This window comes from Musca vetustissima, unplaced genomic scaffold (genome assembly GCF_032173495.1).
Source record: "Musca vetustissima isolate MV318-11 ecotype Yass unplaced genomic scaffold, APGP_CSIRO_Mvet_v1 utg7804, whole genome shotgun sequence".
Taxonomy (NCBI): Eukaryota; Metazoa; Arthropoda; class Insecta; order Diptera; family Muscidae; genus Musca; species Musca vetustissima.
The window spans coordinates 816,553-838,264 of NW_026887929.1; the positions used below are offsets into that span (position 1 = coordinate 816,553).

Genomic DNA, 21,712 nt, shown 5'->3' on the forward strand with positions numbered 1-21,712 from the left:
ATCATCATTTAAAGAACACTGCACGATGACTTCTCACGGAATGGATTGACTTTTTGACTGGTGAAACCGGTCAATAAATAATCCTCCTGTTCATGCTGCGATATGTAACGCATCATGGCAGCACATGATTCCGATACCGGTTGACGATCGACGGCTGCTTCGCGTCTCAATTGTTCGACAATAATACGTTGCTGTTGCAGTGACGAAGACATAACGTCCATAACTGCTGTCTCGGATAGTCCTATGATGAGATTTGTGTGTTTGGAGTAAGAATAAAGTAAAGATCAGTTGGGGGGAGTTTTGACTTTGATTGGTTGGTGGGTGGGTTAGGATGTAAAATAAGCAACTACTGTGAGATTTTGTGGAAGAGGGATGATTTTTTAGTAAAAATGGGTGGTTTTTTGGTGGTGGTGGTGGTTGTTTTTCTCAAAGTGCATACAACAAAGAATTATTTTGTTTTGGTTCTAAGCAATGCTGCTGCAATTATTGGGAATAGAGAAAAACAAAAAAAGTGAGTATAAATGTAATGAGGGGGGAGGACAATGTTTGAGGGTGAGGGGTTAGTAAGGTATATACAATAAATCTAGTATAAAATTTATAGTTAAAAAAAATAAAAAATAATATTTGTGCTGTGAAATTTTGTGATTGGAAGTCAGTTTCTGTCATTTACAAAATTTACTGTGAATACTGAACATTAAATTTTTTAAAATTTAACAATTTAACCAGTAAAGATCTGAACCGATATTCAGGAAATTTAACAGACATCATTCTAGACTTAATTCAGTACGCCATGCCCAATTTTGCGCAAATCGAAAAACCATTTACCTTAAATCGGAAGAAAATATATATGAGAGCTATATCTAAATCTGAACCGATTTCAACGAAACTTAACACACTTCATTCTGGATACAATTTAACACGCTATTCAAAATGTCATCCCAATCCGACATATTTTGTGGTTTTTGTGTACAATTCGGACGAAAATATATATGGGAGCTATATCTAAATCTGAACCGATTTTGACGGAACTTAACACACATCATTCTAGACCTAATTCATAACGCTGTGCCAAATTTCGTGCAAATCGAAATACATATATACAGGGACTTTGGTACACCATTTACCTTAAATCGAACGAAAATTTATATGGGAGCTATATCTAAATCTGAACCGATTTCAATAGACTTCGTCCTTGAGCCAAATAAGTGACCTATGCCAAATTTCATCCAATTCGGATCATAAATGCGACATTGTTTACAATTTAACATGGACAGACAGACGTACGGACGGACATGCATAAATCGACTTAGAAAGTGATTCTATGCATATTCTCAAAAGGAACCATGGGTCTATTCCGTTTCCTTTTGCCTGTTACAAACATATGCACAAAGACATAATACCCTGTACCACAGTGTGGTGAAGGGTGGGTATAAAAAGGCCTTAAATTCGGCGAAGGACCCAACTAAATTATAGCATAGAAAGATATTTTATACTCTGAGAATTCGATATGCCCAATTCTGTGTGCAGATGCCTCGAAGGCATTTGAAATAGCAAAAAAAACTTGGCCCGTATAAATGCACGCTTGAATTTCGGCTTTTCGGCTGGATACAGCAATGCACGAATTTGTACCCGAGAAGTTTGAAAGACTAATTGCATTTGAGGCCCCACATGTGCTGGTTATACATTAGGTTGCAATAGGTCCAATATTTCACACTCAAACCCATGACATGTTTGCCCAAGGAGGCTATAATTATTAGGAGGAAGGTGGGAGAAGTTTCGATGGCTAAAGAAATTGGTCTGTAGACCAGAACTGAACAGCGACGACACAAAGTCTGCAGTAGTCAGTAACATCATGGTCCCATTTTCATTACCCATGATGTCACACGTCTGTATAAAAAACCAGACCGTCCAGAGGAGGTTTGCCACGGTTCCAGTCGTCTCTACTAGGGATAACAACATCTATACCGTCAAATCTCAGGACTGGAGACATATAGTCGCTTAGTTTTACCCATTAGTCAAATGTCATACCTAGTCCGTTCAGAATCCAAACCTATCAAGGGTTGGATATTTGTCATCAACTCAGAAGCTGACTTTTCAAAGCAGATTTTTGTTGTAACAGTGGATATTGTTCACACACACCTACAAATACTAGTCATGTACAAGCTTCAGGAAGTTATGGTGTTATTGGTTCCCGACACTCAGTGGTCTAATATCATTTAAGATGCTCTGGGAACGTAGTGGCTCAGCTTAATTTTTGTTTTCATTTTTTTCTATTTCCACTTTTTAATATAAAAAAGGTCATTGTTCTTGTTTGGTGCATTTAAAAATTTATGAATTTCCTAGATTCAGAAATTATTAAGGCATATGAGAGGACCACCTAGCAATTCATCTGTTCTATTTTTAATATTAAAAAGTACGCCACGCACATACATACAGACAGACATTCATCATCAGCATTAACCATGACCAATAATTTGTTAGGTATATATACACACACATACATACATATGTATACAGTATTTCCATTCTACAAAAATATACTATAAAATAGAAAAAAAATACTAAATCAAGTGATGATACATTACACCAACAACAACGACGACATACGATATATCGCGCACTCACCAAAAGGCAAAGACCCTTAAGGGTAAAATAGCAACAATTAATTCTTGCCAGCAGACAGACGGACAGCTGAGAGTTGAAAAGGCAAAGCCGTCGTCGCCGCCATCATTGCTAAATTCATTAAATATAGGTGGTGGTACGTGGTATACCATGTACTACTGGTGGAGTAAAATCCCTAGCTACAAACAAATTGTATTCTAGTCTCTTTCTATTTGTTTACATTATCATGCCATCATTAAACAATCGATTAAAGCACAAGACATGCAACAACCCCTACCTATACTATACGACAAACGTCTGTCTCCCCCTCAATTGTAGAGGAGCACATCAGCACCCACCCCCGACAATGGGATTTGTCTAAAACTTAATATAGTAGACGATGGGTATAAGGGAGACGGTCAGTGTCACTAGATTAAAGGGAGTGGCAGGCAGGCGAGCAGCACCACTCTAACCATCATGTTATGATATGAAAATTACAACAACAAAAGAAGGAAATCCCTGACTGGAGCAAGGTCTTTTGGTTGATAGAGAATACCAAATACAAAAAAGATCATCGGAAAACAGACGCAATATGTATTCCACATTATTTCCAAGAAATTCCTCCAAAAATTCTACATTCCAAGTTCACAATATGGTCCATAGACGTAGATTAATTTACATTTTTTGAATGGAACCTCTTTGCATCCATTTTTTTCTTCATTGTCTTTTTTTTGTTCTTCTTCTTTGTGTATATGTATGTTGGGGTTTTAGTTTTCAATTTCGTTTGGTTTTTTTTCTTAAGGGTTGTAATTCATTCTTCTGATGCACAAAATTTCACAACACTTTTGATTTGTATATGTTAAATATTAGTACGTTAGTAGATTTACCTTACGACTCTAGATGAAGGATGAAAAAACTGTTAAAAAGATTTAATATTTTACACAAATTAATTTTGTTAGTAATTTTGTTTAGAAACACTTTTTTTATTCCAGAAAAAATAAATACACACCCAAAAAAATTCTGCTACCGCTCTATAAGCGCTATGATGATTGATATGCGGTGTGAAGTTGGCTGCAGTTGGTAGACACTATTCACATAGAAGTGATAACAATACCAATTACCTTTTCATGGGGTTATTAATACAATGAGAATGTTATGACAAAGTGTAAACTATGGCATCTTACTCACTGACGCAAAAATTATGGTTTATGGTATTACCGATTTTTGTTTGATAGTTCTAAATTGTATTTAGTCTGCCAAATTCCTGCCGTGTAAGATTATATGTTGTCTCAAAATCACCATAAAAACGTCGATTTTGATTATAAGTCTATACCATTTAAAGGTCACGCCCTCATTTTCAGTATTTTGAATGGGTTAGGTTTATGAAAATAGATTTGAAGGACATTTTTAATACAGGCCAATTTTTTGACATGACTATATACACGATAAGGACAGATGATTTCTCCCTAGCTGTCAAAATGCTTTCTATTTTTAAATAATTGAATAAAAATGTGAAAAAAATTGGCAATATCGGGGATTTTGATCAAAAATTGCCAAAAACGATTGCTTTTTACACGACCTGTTTTATGGAACTTGATCGCATATAAAATCATACCATAATTTTGGGTTTTTTGGTTGCCAAAGGCACATTTTGAATTGAAGTACAATTTTATTTTACGTCAAACCACCATCTACCACCTAAATGTAACATGATTGATGACATAAAATTTACAAAAGGTGGCATCATTGGCTATGGCAATGTTCTCAAGACTTTTTCCACTTGGATCGGTTCTGCTACGTTCCAATTTTAGCCAAATCTCCTCGAAAACAATATCCCGCAACATGGTGACCATTGAACAAGTTGTTGAAAACAACAAGCGTAGCTTGGACATTATTCAGTCCCTTAAGAATGAGGTAATTTAATGACCAAATAATGAAATGGAAAAAAAAGTTTGGTTATGCTAATACAACTCACTTTTCCACTCTTCCAGCTTTCGGCCATTCGCCATGAACTTATTGCCAGAAAGAAAAAAGAACTGATTGCCGAAAATGCAGCGCTACAAAAACAAGTAGAAATTGCCCGATCACAATTGGTGGCCTTGGAGATTAAGAATGGAAAGAAACAAATTCCGGTGCCAGGTGCATCGGTTGCCCAGTGCAGTGAAGTTTCAACTGACAAACCACAGGCCGCAAAGGCAGAAGAAACTCCCGCCACCGCCAAAGCACCGGCCAAAGAAAAGAAACCCAAAAAAGAAAAACCTGCAGCTTCCGAAAATAACAAAAAGGATGCTGCCCCCGAACTTCCCATTGATGTGGGACGTTTAGATATGCGTGTAGGTAAAATTGTAGAGGTATCTCGTCACCCCGATGCAGATAGTTTGTATTTGGAAAAAATCGACTGTGGAGAAGCCCAACCACGCACGGTGGTGTCGGGCCTCGTCAAATACGTTCCCTTGGAGGAAATGCAAAATCGTATGGTTGTTGTTCTCTGTAACCTTAAGCCGGCCAAAATGCGTGGTGTCACCTCTGAGGCCATGGTCATGTGTGCCTCCACACCCGAAAAGGTTGAGGTATTAAGTCCCCCGGCCGGAGCTGTTCCCGGGGACTTGGTCCACTGTGAAGGCTACCAACGTCAACCCGATGCCCAAATGAATCCCAAAAAGAAAATATTCGAAACATGTGCTCCCGATCTTAAGACAAATGATCAGCTTGTGGCTTGCTATAAGGGTGCCGCCTTACATGTTCCTGGTAAAGGTAATGTTGTTGCCCAAACTTTGAAAAACGTACAAGTGAAATAAAAGAATGAGCACATAAATATATAAATTATATTTTTATTTCTCAGTGCCTACAAGATTACAAAAAAATAAACAAAAATCTAATTTTATTGAAAAAAAAACGAATATTTGGAAAAACCTCTTTATGGCAAGTTGCAATTAAAACGAAACAAACCAATAAAAAATATACACAACAAATTATACACGACTTAAAAAACCATCACCGCTGATGTGGTGCCTCCTTTTAATCACTACTGCTGTTGTTGTTGCTGAGGTCTCCTTAGTACAGGGGTTTGTCTGCTCGATTCCACCACAATGGTCTTGGTCATTACATCGTAGGCTGTGCGATTATTCTTAAAGAAAGCCATTAGGAAAAACATGGGGAATAGCAGGCTTAGAATTAAGTTTTTGGCTACGGCCCGCATAAATGCACGCTTGAATTTAGGCGTTTCGGCTGGATACAACAATGCACGAATTTGTACCCGAGGAGTTTGGAAGACTAATTGCATTTGAGGCCCCAAAGGTGCTGGTGGTACATTGGGTGGCAATAGGACCATTGCTTCGCAATATTTCACACTCAAGCCCATGACATGTTTGCCCAAAGAGGCACCGTCGAAATATGTGGTCAGGACGGCTTCGTAAAGACACACAAACAGTTTGGTGGCAATCTCGAAAGCCAATAGGTCGGAAGAGAAGGCCAAGAAATCTAGGGAATATATGAGAGCGGTGCCAAAATCTTCATTTTCCATTGCCTTGTTAAGTACCTCCTTATCCATGTCCAGCATAATGTTGTAGCCAAAGACATTGGTCACCACGAAAATGGTGACGATTTTCAAAAATAGCATAATAACCATATCAATGAGCTCAGCTATGGCCCGTTTCCAGAGACTAGCAACCACATATTCATATCCACCAGTTTGATTAATTAAATCCGCCTGACTTTGTTCGTTCATGATGCGGAATCCATTGAAACCAGCCATGGCTGCGGCAGCATTTACATTTGGATTGACCAACAGGGGTTGGGCTGCTGCGCCACTACCCGTTTGGCTATTTGTTGGCACTTGTAGACCGGGTATGAAGCTACTACCCTGTTGCTGAACAGTAGCAGGTTGTGGGGAAAACAGCTGGGGATAGCAGGACATCAAATACATGGGAAACATGGCCATGGCATTTTGTGAGATGTTGGCCCGTTTAACCCACTCGTTCAGGCTGGCAAAATACGCCTCCTTGGTGGTAATCTCACGGGCATTTTCCTTGGTTGCATCTTTTTCGTCGCTTTTTGCTGCTATCGGTTTGTTATCAGTCGTCTTTATCTCTTCTTTATCACTCATTTTTTCCTGCAGAATATTTGTTTAATTTTGGCCTTTTTGTAAATACCCAAAAGGGGTGTACACGTTACTGGTTTTCAATTTCGCTTAATATTTTAATTAAAAATAAAAAAGTGTGTATTTGGGCTAAAGCTGTGTCTCTTCGTAACGAATATGTTCAATAACAACTATTTTGAGAAAAGAACGATCGGAACTAGACCCACCTCTTTATATGGTTTTTTTTATTTCGACTTGTTTTCCTTTCTCGGAAATTTTTCTATACATTACTTCGTTACAGAACGACACAGTTTTAATCCAAATACATATTTTTTATTTTCAATTACTAATTTAAAGAAAATTCAAAAGAATTTAAATATGCATCAGCATTAAGAGACTAGTTCATTTCGATTCATTTTGTGAACTACATTATTCAACTCTATTTAGGACACGACAATCTAAACAAAACAAATCAATTAGTTATGTTGCAATCGTTGATTAAGTAATCGATTACCAACTGGCATCATCTGTTTACACTAAATACGCGCGTATCCGCTGCCTGCAGCCAATAAATCAATTAACGGCGATTTTATTTTTAATTGTTGTTAACGTATTTGTTTATTTGTAAAAATTAAGTGGGAAAAGTATTTCTAAATGCAAATATATTTGTAATTAGTGTGGGGGAAAAATAGGACTAAATTAAATAGAAGAAATTGGAACGTAATAGTTTGCAATAAAACTTGATTCTATTCATCATCAGTTGTATATATTATTTATATATGGTATAATTAAATTTATATCTATTTCATTTTTAAAGTTATTAAGAATTATTTCACAATAAAAATTAAAGAGGAATATATCATATTTATGTTTGTTTCTTTATCATCATTATTGAAGTATTTTTTTAAGTTTTGTTGGTGTTGATTGCTGTTTTTCTTTTTTTTTTTTTTGTTTGTTTGGAAATCCAAAAAATCTCTTTCATTTCAATTGAAACTCACTCGTAAATAAGCTAAAAATATACTTAAATTTTATTAAGTGATTTCAAACCTTTACAAGATTTACTTTTTTGTTGTTGTTCAGAAAAGTTGTGGAGAACAAGGAAATTTTCTTTTTTGTTAGCATATCTAAATATATATAGTAGTATGTGTGTGTTGGTTGGTTTGTTTGTATATGTTACGATCATCATCAAAAAATAATAATTATTACATTAATAAACAAATACTTCTACATTATACAGAACCCTGACCTGATAATATTCACAATCAGGAAAAAAACGTCGTCGAGACCACATACAATTCAGCAAACTCTCAAGTCGAATACTTTATGGGAGGGGTATATTTAATATTCAGGGTGGGGGAAATTGGGAATTTCGGTTTTTTCTTTTAATTTAAATGTCACGGCAAGTTAATTTTGTTGTTTTGTAAGACGCCAAGCCGTGCAAAAGTTTATTGCCACACATTGCCAATATTAAGGTTACCAAATTGCTGCTGCAAGCTGGCGGCAGCCGGTGCAGCTGGAGCAACAGCCGCTTGCCCAGCCATATTGGCGGTTGGAAAACCTCCCATTAGACCCTGATTGAAGGCGGGTTGCGCCGACATAGCAGCCGTGGGCTGCATGCCAAACATCATTGCTCCATTGGCACCGGCCAAATTAGTCATAAGACTTTGATTTGCATGCATAAGATTTCCCGGCTGACCAGTAGCCATGATACCGCCGCCTATATTCTGAGTTTGTGGGAAACCTGTTTGCATGGGAAATTGTGCAAAACCACCGGTCATACCGGGTGCAGTAAAGGCGGCAGGCGCTGTCATAACCGGAGCATTGTACATGCTGGCCGAGTTGGGTGGAGTCATGAATTGATGCTGCTGAGCAGCAGCTGGGCCACCAGCACCCATGAAACCACCTGGTGCCATGCCAGTAAATCCGCCAGCAGCAGCGCCAAACATCGATGCCTGATTGGTTAATTGTTGTTGTTGCTGCTGCTGTTGTTGTAAGAAGTTCATGGCTGGCGTGGGATTGGGAGGCGCCTGGCCGTACAGAGCCAGTATGCTGTCCTTGGTCAATTTGCCTGATTTGTCTTTATCGCCAGTACTGTTTAGGGAACCTTGATTGAAAAAGTCTTCCTCCTCCTTGGCCAGTGAGTTCTGGGAGGAATTTGTATTATTGGATTGCTGCTGCTGATGCGCTAGATCGTTTGTGGCGGGCGTAGCACTTAAGAAACAGCTGAATGTATCGTTTTGCAAGTCATTTATGTTCGAGGATCCTGACGTTTGGCCCGTCAACGAATTTTGCACCGGTTTTGTGGGTGAAGCTAAACCTAACAAGTCGTTGTTTTGATTGTTTTCTGCGCCTGTTGAACTGGTGGAGATACGTTGTACCTTGGGACTGCTACCGCTCTGTCCGGGTTTTGGTTTGGGTAGGGGTGCTGGTATGGGTGATGATTTTGCCATTGATGAGGTGGATTTCTTGTCGCTGGAGGACGTGCTCGAGCCACCACCGCCACTTAAAACACCTATGCCCAGCGAGGTGTTGGCTTGGGCCGCCTTCTTTTTACGCTTCTGCCTTTCCAATTCCTCGTCAATTTCCTTGGCCCAGTCAACCTTTGGCGGTGATGGTGGCACCCATTCACGGGCCAAGTACTTTTTATGCTCATATTTGGCACGTATGAAGGATTCCAGTGCAGTATCAGTCTGGGGACGGCGGAAACCGTCAGGCAGCTGGGCTTCGTAGACGGCACGAGCCCGAGAATTGCCCATTTGCTGTAGTGATATAACCTGCTCGGGTGTCCATGTGTCTAAATTGACAGATTTCACTCGTGATATGTGAACGCCAAGATTGCGATGAATGCCGGCACAGCGTATACAAAGAAATACGCCCAAGTTCCAAGAAGCCCATCGTGGACCTAAAAGAAGAAGTGTTAAATGTACGGAATAAATGTAAGAATGTGTGCATGTGTGTGTGTGGCATGTAAGTAAATAAAAATTGTCATGGACTTTTACTTTCGCTTTTGGTATTTATTTTTCGAAACTATAACTTAATTACACAGAGGCACGATATATTGGGTGCAAAGGTAATTGTGGTAGGGATGGTAGCTAGGAGGGATTGCTATTTTAAAATGGCACGATTTCCTTTCAATAAATATAAAAATATTTTTTCTGGAATTTTCATTGCAAAAGGCGTGGATAAAAATATTAAAAGAAATCAACATTTACTTGACTGGCGGCAGATAGCAACCAGCCGCCAACCATTGCAATGCAGTATTTTATTTTTTTTGTTTTAACACACGTCAATGATGTTTGCTGTTTTGTTTATCACTGTCGAATCGACAGAAGGGAAATGTCGACAGAAAAAATATAAAAACGCCAATATATAAACACTGACAATGCATACCAATAACTGCTCAATGCCGCTTAATTGCAATGCGAACAATACAAAAGCGACGAAAACAAAATAACAAACCCCAAAAAGTATGAACTAAAATACGGCCTGAAGCCCCAAAAATTTTGGCCAATAACTACAACAACAATCACAACATTAGCGGCAACAGCATTAGCTCCAAATTAAATGCGAATTGCTTTACAAATAGCAACAACAACAGAAATGCTTGTGTTGTTTCTATTTGCCAATCCATTTCAGTTATGACGCATCTCTACTGTTGTTGTGATTATAAAATTGGCCTAAACGTCATCATCACCACAGACAGGCAGACGAACAGATCGACCGACAAGTATTCTTTTTTTTATAAAAATACAATTGATAAAACTTCTGAACAAATGTTGTTGCTCTTTCCACTGCCACCCCACCATCTTTTGTTATCTTTCAACTATCACACAAAAAAAGAAAATATATAGTACGTCCGGCTTATAGCTAGTCAGCACTAGCAAAATCTCCACCCCTCACAACAACTACGTTAAGAAAATATAGTATGAGATTTTTTTCACTGGCCTCTTACCCTTTGCATCACAGTCCACACAGTATTTGTTGTCCTCATCTCGCAACATTTGCGTTAGTAATGTCTGACATTTTTCCTGTATCAATTTGGTCCTTTCCTGGTCCTTGCGACTCGATGTGGACGAACTCATCTCCGACAAAGTTCTTCTTCTGTTGTAGGGGGGTTTAGAACAGCACAGCAGTGTCGTCCGTAGATGTGTGTGTTTGTGTTGGGTAGTTTTAACTCGTCTTTTTCTGTTTACGTATGGATTGAATTGTTACTTCGCCCACATTGAAAATACACACTACTGAGGTTTCATTACAGGTCGCTTTTCTCATAGGTCAAAATGAATAATGCTAATTTCTACAGAAATGATTTTTATTTCCACCAATTTTTGTTCCACGAAAAAAAAAATAATTTTTAAGCTGCTAAAATCCTATCCTCCAAAACTAGGGATAAGTAAATCGACTTTTGACTAATCGATTAAACTTCTTTTTTATTGAAAAGTCAAAAAATCGAAGTCGATTTTTAATCATTGAGAAAATCGCAAAGTCGTATTTCGATTTTCTTTAAAAAAGCCAAAATGTTTTAAAAATTTCACATTCTAGAACTTTATTTCATTTATTGACAACAATTAATGTGAAAAATTAATTTTTTAGTAGATTTTGCATTAGTCTATCCCTAGTCAACTCGACGTTTACTCTCGACAACGTATCCCTATTCAAAACCATAACCAGATAGCTGAGCCATAAATATAGATATGTGCCGCCGTCACATAGGTTAACATTTGACGCTTGCTCTTTACGTTGCCACTAGTTGTGTACTGCTTGTGTGAAAATAAAGTTGGCCGGGTTACACATCAGATTGACAAGATAAGGGTATTGAATTAAAAGTTTCAAATTAGAATTATATCTAATGAAAAACTGCACTTTAGATAAATATCTAATAAATTATACTACATGTACATGCGTCATGTTTTATTATAAATCTCATGTGTTCATAATTTATATTGTATTTTCCTTTGTGTACATAAGTCTCATTTGCACTGAACGAATTTTACTTAAATTATGTAATTTATTTTACATATATTTGTCTTAATCGTATTATAGTTATCAGAATTTACCCTGCAGAAATAAATCATCTCAGAATTCGAATTTTTTTATATCATGATCAAAATCTATGTACTAATGAAATGCAAATCTTTTGTAGAAAATTTGATTTGTAGATGTTATCAAATGTTAGGTCCAATTCGTGGTTTGGCATTTAAGTATGGTACATCAGTCTTTGGACGGCTCACATAAAGGAAACACTTAAAAAAATAAAATATTTTTTTTAAATTTTAGAAAAAAAGTTAATTTACTATGATTAAATTTATGTCAAAAATCCTCATAGAGGAGATTAAGACAGAAAAAGATGTAATATAAATTACTTTTTTCTATTTTAAAAACCTTTAATTTATTACAAAGATGCTATTACTTCAGTGTGCATGACTACAAGCCATATGTTTACACTTTGATGTATAAATTTTTATATGACCATAATTTTGTTGTGTTGTATGTGTAGATAAGTGATTTCTATGTTTTCTTACATAAAACTTGTACTACATTTCAAATTTTGTTAGGCAAAAATTGCGACATTTTCAATTTCTTTCATGCAGTTGAATTTTATTCATGTCATCACTTTACAGTGTATAGCTGCAAGCCATATGTTATCAATTTGTTTACACCTGTGCAAGGTATATTTAATAAGGTAGCCGCATCGGGCCAGCTGTTGGACAAATAAATGTCAAAAATGTTGTAATGTTGAACCAAAAAATTAAAAAACAAAATTATAAATGAAAATCTCCGAATTTTATAATAGCTTTTTTGGGAATACTTTTATTAACATTTTCTACAAGAATTTATGTAAAAAAATCTTGTCAATCTGTTTGTTTTGGCAAAATATTTTTGACATATCAAAATACAACAACCGATGTTTGTTGTAGAAATTCGCCGATGCGGCTACATTGTATATCTACCTTGCACCTGTGCGTAATGGCGGCAATTTCGAATTGGCGGCTTTGTAATATTAAATTCAAACGGTCAGCTTCATAATCGTGTCGATGCGTGCATTTAGAATTGTTTTTTATGTTTTATTAATATTTTAATTAAATAAATGGAAATAATATAAGAGTTAATAGAAATAATACAACTAATGATATTTATACAACTACTTCAACTTGAAAATATATAAAATATAGAAGATATTCCAAATGAGTATGGTGTTGTAGTGTGTTGTTTCTCGGGAAAATTGCGAAATAATTTTTTTTTATTATTTCTGCCCTTTCTCGCGTATATCGAACAAAAATGACTATGCAAATCATACAATAGATTTAAAAAGCCAGCGTATTTATATAAAATAAATACTAAAAAAATGGAAGCATCAGAGACCCAGGAACTTTTCACACATTTATCGAAATGTAAACATTTAATGAACAGAACGCCACATAATCTTCAGCAATTGAATGTAAGTACGGATCACCACTATTTCCTTTACATATAAAAATTTATTTTTTTAAAGGAATTTTGCCTCGAGTTTTTGAGACTTTCAGAGGGTCTACAGAGATTCCTATTGAAAAATAATAATGGGCAACGTTATGATCAAATCGACATCATATATCTGTGTTTGACCCAAATTGTAACCTGCATAAGGAATATGGAACGTGCAATTAAAACAGAAGCCAGTCATGGAATTCCAATACAGGTAAGTTTGGGAAGATCAAAGATATCAAAGTATTATTGTGGAGTCATTTTCTTTTCGTAGGCTGGAAAGGAACATTTTATAGATCGCATACATTGGTGTTTGGATCGTTTACGTTCCTGTATTGCAATATTGAAATCTGCTAGTGAGGCAGATGAATCTGGGGTCCATGAAGAAAACACTTTTGTAGATCTCATGGATATGGTATTGGATCAATTGGCTCCCTATACAAGTTATAAAGATGAAAATGCCTCGGGAAGTGAGAAAAATTTGATGGTGGATGAAGAAAATCAAAATCAAGCAAAAATTGCTAGCCAACAAATCCGTTCCAATATTGATATGATTTTAAGTCATACTTTGGCATTTGCTAATGTTGCCCTGAAACAGGATAAAAAGGCTTTGAGTGCCTTGTGTCAGAAGGTTATACGGGAATGTATGGCATTTCAAGAGGAATGTACAATGGCTACGCCGGTGAATGATAGTAATCGTAAAATCAAAGGTATATCATTGGAAAATGCTCTCTATCAGCTGGAGGATTACATAAATGAGGCGCTGTTGCGTTTGGTGTTTACATGCTTTTTGGATTATGACAAACTGTCGGTGGAGCGGTTGAGAAAGGAAATCAAAGAAAAGCGTATTGATGATACACAATTGGATGAATTAATTGCTGATTTTGATGTCAACATAGATCGCACCACACAGATTGGCATGTTTGCTATTGCCTTTGCGGCGAATTCAAAGAGTAAAAAATGTCGATTAATTTTTATAGAATTTGTAATTTTAATGATTTTTTCTTTTCCAGTCAAAACGGTGGTACGCAGCTGTTTGGCCTCATTTGAATCCTTGGACTCTTGCATTATACCTTCGCTCCAGAGTAAAGTCAATTCCAATATGTATGCCCATATCTTGGAACAACATTTCAATGATGAAGTCAGAAATTTCAAACAAGCTATACAGGAAATTATCGATAGCTATGCATTCACCTCCTGCTATTATGATCTGCTTAATCAAGCTATAAAGTCGTGCGATAAACAATATAGCAAACAAGCACTTGAGGACATTGCGCAAATGGGAAAATTCCTATATGAACATTTTCAAATAATTGTCAATCAAAAGGAATTACAAAAATATGGTGATCGTTTGGAATTGTATAAGAAATTCACTGTAATGCTGCACGAGTGTCAGGCCATATTGAAATATTCCGATAGGGAGCAGATTGATGTGCAGCGTATATTAAAACGTTTTAAAATATTACGTTCAATTTTACGTAAATTTATGGATGAACTTGGTGGCAAATCATCCTTGGATGGTGGTAATCCATTGAGTGCCACCAAATCGCAAGTATTTCTAATGTCCGATGAGTTAAGTGAATCCCAGCAAATGTTTGCATCGATTGGTATATCACCCAGTATATGTAGTATATTGTATAGTAATACTCCCGTGGAAAAGAAACGGGCACAGAAATTGGCCAGTGATTCCATGAAAGGTAATTATTCGAAAATACCAGTGACACCTTTAAAGGAAAAAGCCGTTTTAAATAATTCGTCCCCAAAACCATCCATAAAATATCCACCCAATGCGGCAGTAGCAACAGCTCAAGTAAATCGTTTTAATGTACGAAGGAGTGAGTATTTTTGATTCAGTTTTGTGTTATTTATTTTTCTAATATTTTTTATAATTTATAGTATTTAATTTCGTTACATTTATTTTTAGAGGAAAGTCTGCGTAAGGCCATGTTTAAGAAACATACAACAACAACATGTGATAATGATGAAATATATGGAATCTATAATAAAAATAACTCTGGAAGTCTACAAATAAGTGGTAAAAAATATAAAATATTTATTTTAATTTACAATTACTGCAAATATTAATTTTTATTTATTATTTCTTTTTCTAGAAATTCTCGATGATCTAAATGATTTTAGAAGTCATTCGGCGGAGAATATGCTCGACACAAGTATTATTTAAAAAACGTATTTATTCGATTTTTTCTATATCTACATATTTATTGTATTATTTTAAAGTATTTTTATTTACCGATCGTTTACACTATCCTATGTGTATTCGTTGAGTATTTTTTTTATAACTTTTTTGACTTTATGTCGTCTTTAAGACACACTGTAACAAGATTTGTAATTTAAGATTTGGTGTTTTTTCTTACAAAATTTTGTAAAAGAAACTATTAAAAAATTAATGTTTTTATAAATTGTTTTAAGTTTTCGAATTGAATATAAAAATGTATATTTTTTTTATTAAAAAATTTGTTTTTTTAGGGGGAAAATAATGTTATTGAAGTCAACCCTGCATTCAAGGACAATAATGGGGTTAAAAGAAGAAAATTGAGCAGTCAGGGGATCCGACTGATTCTTCAATTGAAATTTGAAACTTGCAGTATTAATTCCAAGTTCGTGGTAAAGGAAAGTTGAATTAAATTCTAGACAAACAAAATACCCACAGCCCTAGTCCTCTATAGTAACCGTCTATCTATGCAAAATGGAAGCCTAGAGAAAAGTTTTCCGGAAATGCAAATTTGTGTCCTTGTTTACTAACCCGAATCCTATCACCAGGGGGGTTACTCTGTATTGCGTTGCGAAAGCAAGTGCGATGCGAAAGCTAAATGCGTTAAGAGTGCAATTTGGTACTCTGTATCGCTCACGCAAACGCATTCGCAAAATAAATCGAAAATAGGGCAACACTGGCACCACAAAGTAAACAATAACGAAAAATGACAAAAGGAAACGTCAAAAAATTGTAAATAAAAACATATTTTTATGTGGTACGAGTGTTTTTTTTTTAACATTAAACATTTAAAACATATGTTTATGTGGTACCAGTGTTTTTTTTTAAACAAAAATGATGAACCAACTAAAAAAAAGAATTTTAAGAGATCGATCAAATATACTCTACCTAAGTGAACACGGGTATGAAAATAGAAGTACGAATAATGTGACAAACGTTTTCAAATATTTAATTTTTATAAATTTGTACAAAATGTTCGTCTCAATAAAGATGCGTTTATGTTTTTAATAAACGCTATTAAAAATGACCTCGTCGTTCCAAATAGATCCACAGCAATTCCAAATCCAATAAAAGTGGACGCTGCTTTGAAATTGCTTGGACAAGGTGGTTATCAACACCAACCTGTAAATATGCACACATAGTTTCACATTTTATATATAAAATATAAAACATTACTTTTTTCCAACCAGCGACATCTCTTACAGGAGGTCCATCTGAATTAAGGTCATCATCCAGTTTTCTCTACAATTTTTGACGGTGCTGAGTCGTCAACTGTAACTTTTTTTGGCTTTCACCCAAAATAATTATCAATTTAGATGTAAATAAAAACTTTAATAGTGCTTATTTACATGTTTCGCTTCATTTGCGTTTGCTATTTTGTTAACGCAAGATATTTGCGTTTAACGAACGAGTTTGACATGCGTTTTCGTATTACAGATTGCGGTGATGCCACATTTGCGTAAAGTACATGCGAAAGGAGATACGAAAACGAATTAGAGAGTACCAATTACGCGATGCGATACAATTTTTCTTACGCATCGCAATACAGAGTAACCCCCCAGGTTTATCTTCTTCTTAGGGGAGTAAAAACCTAAACCACAATATTACCATTAATCAATAGAAGTGTTGAAGCAAATATTCCATATTTTTAAATATCTCGAAATCAAAACTTTATGTATACCCGAATCGATGTATATTTCTAATTATGTTCTCGGCATTATGGCTAATGTTAAAAACTGGTTTTAGACTCCATGTTTTAATACCCTCATTTTTATGCCTATTGAGGGCAACACACTTTGATAGACTCCATATTTCTTGGGATCAACTTCGTTTCAAACAATTTGAAGTCGATTTACAAATGTTTATTTGCTTGGCATGCTGGTCCGCACGATAACTCTCGACGAGAGTAATCGATTTCATTCAAAATTCGCACATCGTAATATTTGTTCCAAACTTAGATCAATTTAGAAGATGAATGATATCGGCCCACTCCTTCTGATACCAACTTTCCACTCTCTTTGGTACCTTCCAATAAAAATAGTAAAACCTGTGTGTAATTCCGCAGACCTCTGCGGACCTTAGGCCGACAGATATATACCTCAATCTATTGGTAACATTGACTGGCACTTTTTCTGCTTTGGCAAATGATCTATTCACGGCCCAAATCCCACCTATACGATTTAAAAATAAACGGCAATTTCCAAATATTGAAATTTTTGTATATGCCACTTACCTTATTTGAGATCGCTGAAATAATAAATGAATTACGACCAATAACACAACTCTCTCTTAATCAAACATGATATTTTTTATTCGCAGAACACAACATTTGACAGAAACCCGACACACACACAAACACTCGTTATTTAAACGGGCCATTAACAGAGAGGTAAATAACATTAAACAGATGTATGTTATCATTTTTAACATTTTTTATTTACTTCCTATGTGATTAACATTGCCTTCTCTCTATTTTCTCTTTCTAATTTTTCAATTCACTCGCGCACGGGAACATCACACTTTTTTGCTTTTTCTCATTAATTTTCTCACAAAGGGGAAACACATACAAAAACTTTCTCACAAATGATTTTTTTGACATTCGTTGATGTCTCTTTTTTCATTAACTGTGGGGAACACAACTACAACAAAAGAGATTTATCTCTCCTTAAAACTTTTCGCGCGCAAATGCTGTAAGCTTTAATACACACACAATGCATCTAAGAGGGGATTTTCTTTCGTTAACGAACACACACACACGCTCACTCGCGACTCTTGAATACGAAATATGCGATTTTTTGGCAAATGAAATACTATTTTAAAACCGAAAACACTTCTGAAATGCAAAACACCGATTTATTTATTGGATTCACAAACTTTTCTTTTAATTTTCATAGGATTTCCCGACACAAACACCAATTAATCAAGAGAGTTTTAAAAAGCGACCGTTTCATAAGACTGCGACAATAGAACTGATTTGACGAAAAGACACAAAATGTTAAGGAAGCTTAGAGAGAATCTTCGTCAAATTGGAATGCGGTGCGAAAGGGATGACTATGCAGAAAAAATATTTGAAGGAAGTAATAGAAAATTGAATAGACTGTTTTTTGGGCCAGAGTTTCCGTTTTAATGTAATTTTTGTATGAAAATGAAAAATTAAATTTTATATGAATTGAAAATTTTAAATAGGAACCAAATTTCCAAAGGGGGGGGGGCGGGGGCCTATTCACCCACCTAATATTAAATTTAACGATCCCAGGTATATTTATCCACTCAAAACCAATTGAATTAAATGTAATATAAATAAAAACTTCTTATCTCAACCCAATACATAAAACACATGTACAATAAAAGTGACCCACCTATAAAAGTTAATAAGTAATGATTGATTCGTTCACTAACTACTAGATGTACTAATTTTAGTACAATTAAGAATATTTCATATGCTTATTGTACGAATTTTCAAAAGCCGCCTATTTGTCTCAACCCTAAACTGCAACAACATTTTACATACTAAATTTCAAAATTCTTTATCTACATTTTAGTAATTTTTGCACACTTTCAGTTAAATGTAAACGAACTATAAATTTCAAAATTCTATATCTACATTTTAGTACTTTTTGCACACTTTCAGTATGAGTTTCCAAAAACCCTTTGGTACCTCTACTCTACGCTCCATTAAGAAGACCTTTTCGTTCACTCACAATTTTTTGTACTGTTCGGTACTATTTTCATACACTTACGGTACCAATTTGCACAAACTTATCACAGACATTCTACCCTGACTCCCCACATGAAAAATTTAAACATTCTAGCTTCAGCCGTTTCTTCTGCACGTTGACTATTGGAAGTAGTCACTTTTGTACATTTTAGTACTTTTCGTACCGCTATAGCACAAATTTTCAAAAATCCAGCTTTATCACACACCTATGTGGCAACATTGTTAATTGTATTCAAATTCAGTCTTAACATTCATCTACGTACGTTACTCTTCAATTTCAATGTAATTAGACAATTCTTAAACCATTGTCCCTTTAACCTTATCATTTCTACATCATCACTTCCAAATTAGTGCAAAATGGCAACTCTGCTAAGAAAATACATATATTTCCCATTCCTTTTCCTATTGAATTTGTATATTGTCATCCTTTTCGCACCGTATTCCAATTGGACGAAGATCCTCGCTCTACGGTTCCTTCACACAGAATTCTCTCTCCGTCAAATCAGTTCTATCGTCGCAGTCGTAAGAAACGGTCGCTCTTGAAATTGCTCGGGATTATTTCGAGTTTGTGTCGGGGAATCCTAAAAAAAATTTAAAGAAAAGTTTGTGAATCCAATAAATAAGTCGATGTTTTGCATTTGTGAAGTATTTTTTTTCGTTTAAATTGTGTTTTTATTTGCTAAAATTCGTTAATTTATTAATCAAGAGTCGCGAATGAGCATGTGTGTGCCTGTGTGAGTGTTAACGAAAGAAAATCCCCTCTTAGTGCATAGGTGTGCAAAAAAGCTTACAGCATTTGCGCGCGAAATTTTTTAAGGAGAGATAAAATCTCTTTTGTTGTTTTTGTGTTCCCCATGCTCAGTGAGTAATTAATGAAAAAAAGAGACATAAAAAAATGTCAAAAAAATCATTTGTGAGAATGTTTGTTGTAGGACATACACATAGAATGTATGTGTTTCCCCTTTTGTGAGAAAATTAATGAGAAAAAGCAAACAAGTGTGATGTTCCCGTGTGCAAGTGAATGTTGCAAAAAATGAGAAAGAGAAAATAGAGAGAAAGCAATGTTAATCTTGAAATGGCCTGTTATTAACATGCGAATGCATGTTGGTGTTCTGTGTAGAAAAGCATTTTGTGTGTTTATGTAAAATGTCACGTATGGTTTATTACTCAAGTCATGATCGATTGCAGCAAATATTTTCATCGTTTTGAAAGAGGTAATTGGACATTTTACTTTAAAATTTAGTAGATAATTTTGATATTAAAAAAATATATATGTATATATAAATTTAATCAGATATATGTTGGGGATTTTGTGTAATTTATCGAAACTTTGGACACAATTAAACACACTATGTGAAATTTCGTCTCAATCACACATTAATTTAGGCGTTTTGTGTACCATTTACCTCAAATCGGGAGAAAATATATATGGAAGTTATATATGACACAATTAAACACACATGTATTTTGATTCAAAAATTTGCCAAATGTCGGCTCAATCAAATCGATTTACCTCAAATCGAACGAAATTATATATGGGAGCTATATCTAAATCTGAACCGATTTCAATAAAACTTAACACATTCTATCCTAGACTCAATTCCATACGTCATGCCCAATTTATTCTCAATAGGACAATCCTTGGGAGTTTGGTGCACCATTTGCCTAAAATCAGATGAAATTTTATACGATGTTTCTCAAATTTGAATAGGGTTCGTCATTGGGCCAAATAAATGAGCTCTGCCAAATTTCATCTCATTCGGATCATTACAATTTGATTACAATTTAACATGGACAGACAGATGGACGTATGGACATGCATAAATCGACTCGGAAAGTGATTCCACGCATATTCTCAAACTATGGGTCTATCTTGTTTCCTTTTGCCTATTATAAACATATACACAAAGGCATAATACCCTGTACCACAGGATGGTGATGGCTACAGCATTTCCAATGTATGTTCGTTAAAACAACCCGAGTCTCTCTAGGCTGTTTAAATTGTTTAAAACCAGTAGGTCTGCTACTCACTACTCAGCTGCGACCTAGAAGTCAAGACAAAAAAATATTAAATTCTTCAAATATATAAATTTGTTACGAAATGCCCCAAAATGCCAAACCCGTTCTGTACTCTACTCATTTCAAGCAATTAACAAATGCCATGGATTGTCTTTGTCCATTGTACATAATTGTTTGTAACAATGCTTATATATAAATTTTATTTTTATATAATTATTTTTTTATAAAAATTTCACAGTTACTTTATCATATTTTTACTAATTTACTTTTTAATTATTTTTTTTTTTGTTTAGAATATGTTGCGATTGCTTGATACAATTATTATTATTTTTATTTTTACTTAATAAATTTGTGATTTTTTATATTAAAAAAAAAACAAACAAAAAATGACTAAAACTATTTTTTTTCAAACACATAAAAATGCATAATCAAAGAAATGACTAAATAATAACAAAATACATACAATAAAAAGGGACGATAATATATTGCGAATACTATAACTAGCATAGTCTTGGAGATGGAGGAGGTAATAAGTACGGGATAATTTACTTTGCCATGTGGTGGTGGTGTTGGTGGCAGTAGAGGCAGCTGATTCCATTGGTTG

General features: G+C 35.1%; 5 protein-coding genes across 6 annotated transcripts; 2 read left to right on the forward strand and 3 right to left on the reverse strand.

The window, feature by feature from the left end:
• Nucleotides 1–3,570, reverse strand: LOC133335727 (guanine nucleotide-binding protein subunit gamma-1). Of its 2 annotated transcripts, none has more exons than XM_061544028.1 (2): nt 3,489–3,570; nt 1–241 (listed from the first exon to the last, which is right to left on the reverse strand). In XM_061544028.1, exon 2 carries the CDS (start codon nt 219–221, stop codon nt 9–11), a length of 213 nt encoding a protein of 70 aa, XP_061400012.1. In that variant the 5' UTR covers nt 222–241; nt 3,489–3,570; the 3' UTR covers nt 1–8. The 2 variants fall into 2 exon arrangements, with proteins under 2 accessions (XP_061400012.1, XP_061400013.1); XM_061544029.1 differs by having other exon boundaries at nt 3,494–3,535.
• Nucleotides 3,571–4,437: 867 nt separating this feature from the next.
• On the forward strand, nt 4,438–5,399 carry LOC133335728 (aminoacyl tRNA synthase complex-interacting multifunctional protein 1). The gene is made up of 2 exons (XM_061544030.1): nt 4,438–4,515; nt 4,593–5,399. Exons 1-2 carry the CDS (start codon nt 4,444–4,446, stop codon nt 5,397–5,399), a joined length of 879 nt encoding a protein of 292 aa, XP_061400014.1. The 5' UTR covers nt 4,438–4,443.
• Nucleotides 5,400–5,626: 227 nt separating this feature from the next.
• On the reverse strand, nt 5,627–6,706 carry LOC133335716 (protein FAM8A1). The gene has a single exon (XM_061544017.1). The coding sequence runs from the start codon at nt 6,704–6,706 to the stop codon at nt 5,627–5,629; it is 1,080 nt and encodes a 359-aa protein (XP_061400001.1).
• A 1,407-nt stretch (nt 6,707–8,113) lies between these two features.
• LOC133335725 (stromal membrane-associated protein 1) lies at nt 8,114–10,792 on the reverse strand. Its single transcript, XM_061544025.1, has 2 exons — nt 10,632–10,792; nt 8,114–9,581 (listed from the first exon to the last, which is right to left on the reverse strand). Exons 1-2 carry the CDS (start codon nt 10,759–10,761, stop codon nt 8,125–8,127), a joined length of 1,587 nt encoding a protein of 528 aa, XP_061400009.1. The 5' UTR covers nt 10,762–10,792; the 3' UTR covers nt 8,114–8,124.
• A 2,230-nt stretch (nt 10,793–13,022) lies between these two features.
• Nucleotides 13,023–15,320, forward strand: LOC133335717 (serendipity locus protein alpha). The gene is made up of 6 exons (XM_061544018.1): nt 13,023–13,115; nt 13,170–13,352; nt 13,413–14,091; nt 14,152–14,973; nt 15,063–15,173; nt 15,250–15,320. The coding sequence occupies exons 1-6, from the start codon at nt 13,023–13,025 to the stop codon at nt 15,318–15,320; spliced, it is 1,959 nt and encodes a 652-aa protein (XP_061400002.1).
• Nucleotides 15,321–21,712: the final 6,392 nt, after the last annotated feature.

Bases quoted from the DNA above. Each gene is read 5' to 3' on its own strand.
- LOC133335727 (XM_061544028.1), bottom strand. From the start codon at position 221: ATGGACGTTATGTCTTCGTCACTGCAACAGCAACGTATTATTGTCGAA.
- LOC133335728 (XM_061544030.1), top strand. From the start codon at position 4,444: ATGGTGACCATTGAACAAGTTGTTGAAAACAACAAGCGTAGCTTGGAC. The intron at 4,516-4,592 runs GTAATTTAATGA...CCACTCTTCCAG, and splicing joins TTCAGTCCCTTAAGAATGAG to CTTTCGGCCATTCGCCATGA.
- LOC133335716 (XM_061544017.1), bottom strand. From the start codon at position 6,706: ATGAGTGATAAAGAAGAGATAAAGACGACTGATAACAAACCGATAGCA.
- LOC133335725 (XM_061544025.1), bottom strand. From the start codon at position 10,761: ATGAGTTCGTCCACATCGAGTCGCAAGGACCAGGAAAGGACCAAATTG. The intron at 9,582-10,631 runs GTAAGAGGCCAG...TTCTTCTTTTAG, and splicing joins TGTGGACTGTGATGCAAAGG to GTCCACGATGGGCTTCTTGG.
- LOC133335717 (XM_061544018.1), top strand. From the start codon at position 13,023: ATGGAAGCATCAGAGACCCAGGAACTTTTCACACATTTATCGAAATGT. The intron at 13,116-13,169 runs GTAAGTACGGAT...ATTTTTTTAAAG, and splicing joins ATAATCTTCAGCAATTGAAT to GAATTTTGCCTCGAGTTTTT. The intron at 14,974-15,062 runs GTGAGTATTTTT...ATTTATTTTTAG, and splicing joins TCGTTTTAATGTACGAAGGA to AGGAAAGTCTGCGTAAGGCC.